The sequence below is a fragment of the Aricia agestis genome, chromosome Z, assembly GCF_905147365.1.
Source record: "Aricia agestis chromosome Z, ilAriAges1.1, whole genome shotgun sequence".
NCBI lineage: Eukaryota > Metazoa > Arthropoda > Insecta > Lepidoptera > Lycaenidae > Aricia > Aricia agestis.
Window position 1 is genome coordinate 18,640,428 of NC_056428.1, and position 7,277 is coordinate 18,647,704.

Genomic DNA, 7,277 nt, shown 5'->3' on the forward strand with positions numbered 1-7,277 from the left:
TAATACTGCTTAGGGGCCTACCTAATTACTCAAATAATTGCCACTTTGACAAGAAACTGTTTGCTGTAATGATGTAGGTATATCTATCTTATATCTTTAAACGAGCGAATCTCGGAATCGGCTCCAACGATTTTCATGAAATTTAGTATATAGAGGGTTTCGGGGGCGATAAATCGATCTAGCTAGGAATCATTTTTAGAAAATGTCATTTTCATCGAATACCGAGCAAAGCTCGGTGAAATAGCTAGTACTATAATAATATTATAAAGCGGAAGAGTTTGTTAGTTAGTTTGTTTGTTTGTTTGAACGCGCTAATCTCAGGAACTACTGGTACGATTTCAAAAATTATTTCAGTGTTAGATAGCCTATTTATCAAGGAAGGCTATAGGTAATATTTTATCACGCTAAGACTAATAGGAGCGAAGAAATAGAGAAAAATGTTGAAAAAACGGGAGGAAATATATTTGAAAGGGCTTATTTGAACGCGCTAATCTCAGGAACTACTCGTACTGGTCCGATTTGAAAAATTATTTCAGTGTTGGATAGACCATTTGTCAAGGCATATTTTATTACGCTAAGATTAATAGGAGCTAAGAAATAGAGGAAATTATGTGTATCTGCAGTAAGTAAGATTTTAACTGAATACACTCATTCACTAAATGTTCGGCATTTTTTATGATCGGTTTTTTTTTAATTCTAGATAATTTTTATTATTGACAATATCGTCTATTGGTTTCAGTTCGGTTGGGGGCCCTCTGTATTCGCGGGGCCCTAGGCTGCAGCCCAAAAAGCCTTATAGTAGATCCGCCCCTGCACAGGACTGACTTTTTACATGCCCATCCGACGCATGGATTATCTTACTTGTCAGACAAACAGGTGATCAGCCTGCATTGTCCTAACCAAACTTGGAAATAACATGTTTCCAACGCGGGAATCGAACCCACGACCTCCGAGTCAAGAGCCGCGCTCTATACCACTAGACCACGGAGGCGTTGGAAAATATACTAAGGATAATGTGAAACTGATAAATATTTTAACTGAGAAAACTGAGAGCATTTTATTCTTGCTGGGATAAAAATTACCTTCCTTCTCAGTCGAGATAATCCATTCGGTATTTGCTTAAAGAGTAACAAGACACGTGTATAACAAGTATATTCATCCTAAATTTTTACATTACGTAGAAGCAGGTTTACGTGTAGTAATAGGTTTATCTGGCAGCATCAGGGAGTTGCGGGACAATTCTCCCCCGGCCGGTGGCGGTTCCGGGAGCCTCCGGGACATTTCTGGGAAGTCTCCCGTCTCATTACAATAAATCCCGCGCCGCACACGGCGGCCGCGCGGGGAATTCTGTTCTGACCGAACGCTCACAAATTCACGTCTATAACCTTTTATTTTCATTTTCACGCCTTTTTGCCGTGCGAATTCCTCGACGCGAAAATAACTCCTTATCGCGGCATTCCTTCAAAGATAACCCAAAAAGAATATCGAAATCGACACTCGTCGTTTTGGGCTAAATCACACGCCTCGGTATATAACGCTGAGCGAACGAATGCAAAATGTTTCGCAGACTCGGGAGCAACAAATAGCAATTATTAAACAATATCCAATTTCCGAGCTATCACAATTCACGGCGCTCGCAACGCAGAGACAATCAGCAGTAGTTATTAATTTAAATAGACAAACAATAAAATTGTTTCCTATGAAATATTAATTGATGACCATAAAATATGGCAGCGTCTAGGAGCACCGTCACGTTCGACTAATCCCATTCAACGTATTTGAATAATATAAATTGGTGATTGTTTTACGGGCGGCCGCTCATGTATGTGGTAGTATACTGCAAGCGGTGGCTCGCGTGGGCGCGGTATCAATGGGCCCTCTTCATTCAACACCGACTCCACATTAAGGCTTTATTTTTTCCGAGGGCCTAATCTCGGGCCTTATCTCCCGATCCCCGGGCTCTTCTTTCATTCAGCCCCGGCGAACCTGTTTCCCTTTTTTTTCATTGACGTTTAGATGACCGCGGCCGAGGTCAATTTTTATTTCTTTCACGTTCGGTTTTCCGGTCCGAGCGATTCGTTAATAAATTCTCAGATAATGAGACTGAACGTTTCGTCACCTCGTCTCGATTGGCTCGGTTTTGTTTTGTTTGGGCCGTTATGTGTGAACTCCGCGGCGGGCCGGCTCAGATAGAATCAGCTATCTCGGGGAACCTCGTTTTTTCGGTAATTTAAATACCGCTATTCTTTTTAGTATATTCTTTCGGTCGCTGTGCACGTTCATTCAGTTTTTATAAACGGATTCATTTACATATTTCGGATACTCCTAAATTCTTTTTGACGCGACGATAAAATTTTAGTGCTCACAGGAAATCGTTCGAATTTAGACTTAGACAATGGCGTAGCTTTCGCGTCCTCCGAGTTTGCGTCGATTCTGATGATTTTTGCTTCGTTAACAGTCCTTAAACTATCTGTTGATATGTCTACACTCTACAGCTACTCGAATGATTGCTAATGAATGTCGTTTGTTGTTGCAGGTAAAGTACGGGGGGCGGGGGAAGGTGGTCGCGACAGTGATCGCTAGAGACACGTTCACAGTGGCACAGTGCTCACCCGATCGACGAGACAAGGCGGACTCGCGCCCGGCGTTGTACACATAGTTATAAATATTATTTCGCAACGGCATTTGTTCTATTAACGTGTAGAATAATTTTTTAAATTCCTAAAATTAAAAGCACAGATTATGATAATGTAAAAAGTGATTTGTTAATTTGTATTTGATAGTAATTTCTTGTGAATATCAACGGTTGTCTAATAGTACCTACGTATGAGAATGTTGCTCAGTATTTTTATAGAGTTAAGAGCCGGACCTCGCCTCCGAGCGAGTCTGTGTAATGAAATAAGTGATTTTAGTGAATTCTAGCGTATTTATTTTATAATTTCGAACGGATTCAAAGTATTTATCAGATCTTCCAATTAGATTGAATTTTTTTGTTTTAAAATCGTTTTTGAAGCGATCGAATATTTATGTGAGGTATCGCGGGGTACGGGGTGGGGTGCGGGGGGGATGCCGGGCCCCGCTCGTTTATTTGTTGTGAGCCGAGGAGAACGGCCGACTCTCGCCGCTCCTCCCGTTGTTGTCGTTGTACATAATTGAAGTTTTGTAGATTTTCTATTTTTTAGTTTATCATCAATGTACAAATCGATGGGGACTGTTCTCTCACTTTCGGCTATCGAAATGAACTATAAATATTGTTTAAAAGTATTATTAGAATACATGTAAATAAATTTATTCTGAATATTTTTATTTCGCGTCCGCCCCTGCGTAGAGTAGTGGACGAGGCGCCGCGGTAGCGAGGCTGAGACGCTCCACGGTACGCACTCCACGATTGAAACATTTTAGCGAGCGAGTAAGCAGATGGCAATATTTTTATGTTAATGTTGAGTGTACGTTGCAATTGTAAGGGTGGAGGGGCCACATCGAAGCTTAGTGAAAATTACGTCCGACCTGTTACAATTGCAAACTCTTGATATCAGTGTTACTGAAATTCTTCCCCGCGTTTTCATCCTACGGTGTACTTCACACGACTGTTCCATTAATTTTAGTATACATAGTCGGAAACCAGCTCAGCAGTACGTACGATTTCGGTGACACTGGTGTATTTAAATAGTATTTAGTAGAAACTTATGCTACATCGGTTGATCATAGTTTATCTAAGATAATTTATTATACATTAACAGTAAGCAGTCTTGTAGCAATAATTATTGATTTTTCACTTTAAGAATGACTACACTAACCTATCACGATGAAATGGACGTAGATCGAGGCAAGTTATTTGTATTTCTGCAATTATTGTTGTAAATAAATGGTTTTTGGGGTACCTTAGGACCTTGCTTATAGAACACTACTGTGGAAGAAACAGGATAATGTATACAAACTTAAGGAAAATGTCAAATTGAAGATTCAAAAATCGTCAATCATAAAATTATTCAAATTGCAATCATCCGGCCTCAGTGGTGTTTAGTGAGCGAGGTCCCTTATTCTAAATAATAATATTATGGTCGTGTATTGTCCGTCTTAAGAGTTTAAGGACTGACACTGAATTAGGTAGATGTTAAGACGTTTCATAATACTTAACTTGGACCCTTTGTTAATTATTACTGCAATTATTTTTATTCTTCTTGTACAAATACTTGTTTTATTCTCCGCTGGGTGTCTTCCGCAGTTACCGGCATTTGCGATCATAATGCAGAATAGATAGTCCAGCGTTTCACGATATTTATCATTTATCAAGTTCTAATAAACATTCACTAGATTTTATGCTAATTTAAATCGCATGTTTTTCTTTTACACACTATCTAATAACATATAATTTTATAGTGTGAAGTTTTAAATAATAATATGTTTAATAACTTAAATAATTTGACAATTGATGATAAAATTTTGCATGCCGTAAGGCAGAATGTATAAGGCTATGAAAAATACTGTACCATCTTATTATTGTACCTGCATTCTAAGCAAATAAACAATCTATCTATCTATCTATCATTATGTTTGTCATTCTCTCCTTTGTCGGTGACTGCGGTAAGACGGAACTCGTCGGATGCGGGAGTGGAGTCTGTCTGTCCATACGATTACGTTAGGTAGTTGTAAGTGACGCTAAAGCGAGTATGGGTCACCGGTACACGTTGAGGCTTGCATACCGACTCATTTCAGTGACCAAATCGAATATATCCGCTTAATATAAATGTTCTATATAGATATTTATAGAATATGTACCTATTAATTATGAATATAATGTAACGATTGTAATTAAAACTTTATTTCAATGGATTATATTTTATTTTACATTGCACCATGTTTTGTATAGTAGAGCCATTCCTATCCTTTCAACCCTGTCTACCCACCAATATTCTCCCGAAATACATAAAAATTCATCGTCTGTTATAATTTACTATAATTATTAAAATATTATCCGTAATATTTAACGAATAAATAGCAAATACGTATCAAAATAAGTCGTGGCGAAATCTTTCCCAAGTTTGAGGTATCGGGTGGTTGTGATTCATGAGCATTGGGCAAACAAAGGGCGCAGGGCCGGCGATGTTTAGTCATGTTTACTTCATAAATAACACCAACTTATTGCTTTATCGACGTCAATGGAGAAGTAAGAGTTAGGATAATGTTTGAATAATGATTTCATTATTAGGATACTTTGATTTAAAATGCTTTAATAATGTCTGCAAAGGAGGAATATATGATAACATCGATCATTCTCCCGAGCACATACGAAATAAAAAATTAGTCAGCCTAGTTAAGATAAACGACGGTCATTTGGGCCATGCTCCGAGACAAAATATAAGTAAAAATCAACCAAACATCTAGAGTCAACAGCGTAACCAGTAATTAACTTCGAAAATACGCGATTTATGGCGACATAAAATCTTTTTCGCACAAAAATAATAGGCCGTAAAGCAAAGTTTATATACAGGAGGAGACATTAAAGCGAGATAACTTTTATCTAGCCGGGGCTGATGAGATTTAGGGCAATTCAATCTTGAGTTACGAACAAAATGCAAAAACTCTCGAACAAAACGAAAAAAGTATCGATAATGAACCGGTAAAGATCGAGGGTGGGGCCCTTCTAACTCTTAAACAATACTTAGATGCTAATAAAAGAACCACTTTTTGAGTTTTTAAACTTGGGGTTCGATGTAATTTAGTAAATTAAATGAGAGATTAGTGGAGTCAATGGAAAAAAAGTTTGAACAGGATTTGATTTAAGTCGCTTTGCTATCGTTAGGCTCTAAGATACACTTATAGTTTCTTTTCAGTTATATGTGGGATATAGACATATGGAATAATATGTATATCATTTTTGGCTAATGCCAAAAATGATATACGAATGCAATTTTTTAAACCAAAGTAATACTTTGGTCTTAAAAATTAAAAAATAAGGCGAGGCTTATTTGTCCAATTTTTTTTTTCAACTAAAGGGTAGCATATTTGTCGCTCATAATAATTTTGTCCCTCATAATAATTATTATTCTGACGTGCGCATTCACTGAAAGGATATACTTATTTGAAAATTCCACAGATAAACAGAAGATCAAAGTCGTATTCTAAAATCACCATTTCCAGAAAAAGGCTAGTTATTTGTAATGCTAAGTACTCACATGCGGTTTTGCTCGATAGTTTTACTCCAAATTGAGTAATAATAATTAAGTGTGGACCGCAAAACTGTCAGCTCAAAGGCTCGCATCGAGCCGGCTTGGTGGAATTAAATATTATATCGATTTAGAATAAAACTATCGAGCAATACTGAATGTGTGGACGAAATCCCGAGCCGCGGGTTTTGCTCGACGTTATTGCTCGATCGAGCAAAACCGTAGGTGAGTACTTAGCTTAACAGATAAGAATTTTCTTCAGAACAACTTTGGCCAGCAAATGTCACACTCAGCTAATCCTAATCCCTCAACTAATCGCAATAACCGATACGATGTCCAATCAGTTCAATAATTAAGTGTTCATAGACGACAAATAAAATAATATGCCTAATCAAATGCAATAAAAGGTACTCGTAAAATACTCGTAAACGGATATGTCTGGTAATAATCACAGACGATAGAGGTAGACGTCACGCAGTAAAACTGTTTGCTGGCAAGATGCGTTAATTAGAATAGTTTTATTACTGGAGACTCGGCGCGAATGGGCTGGCTCGATATATCTAGACGTATCGAGATTTATTTATTTTGTTTATGAAAGAAGGGGGAAAACGAGCAAACGGGTCACCTGATGGAAAGCAACTTCCGTCGCCCATGGACACTCGCAGCATCAGAAGAGCTGCAGGTGCGTTGCCGGCCTTTTAAGAGGGAATAGGGTAACAGGGGAGGGCAGGGATGGGAAAGGAAGGAAATAGGGGAGAATAGGAAAGGGAATTGGGCCTCCGGTAAACTCACTCACTCGGCGAAACACAGCGCAAGCGCTGTTTCACACCGGTTTTCTGTGAGAACGTGGTATTTCTCCGGTCGAGCCGGCCCATTCGTGCCGAAGCATGGCTCTCCCACGTATAACTGCCACGATTATTACAAAAGATTCGAACACACTGGTGTAACTAAAATTTCCTAGGAAATGGACGGCTAGTGAAGTCGCGTCTTTAAGAGGAGTCCACACCGCCCTTTTTTCCATACAAAGGTTGTCCCCTGTTTCCTCCCTGGATAATGCTAGTAGAGTTATAATTTTTTTCCAGAATATCTACGGCCACTAATACAATGTCT

At 38.5% G+C, this 7,277-nt stretch overlaps 1 protein-coding gene across 2 annotated transcripts in view; it reads left to right on the top strand.

The window, feature by feature from the left end:
* The window catches only part of LOC121738848 (homeobox protein caupolican), a 143,798-nt gene extending 139,836 nt beyond the window's left edge, over window positions 1-3,962 (top strand). For both annotated transcript variants that reach the window (XM_042131101.1, XM_042131102.1), the window contains exon 6: window positions 2,537-3,962. In XM_042131101.1, the coding sequence (XP_041987035.1) occupies window positions 2,537-2,540 (4 nt within the window). In that variant the 3' untranslated portion in view covers window positions 2,541-3,962. The remainder of the gene's footprint in view (window positions 1-2,536) is intronic.
* Window positions 3,963-7,277: the final 3,315 nt, after the last annotated feature.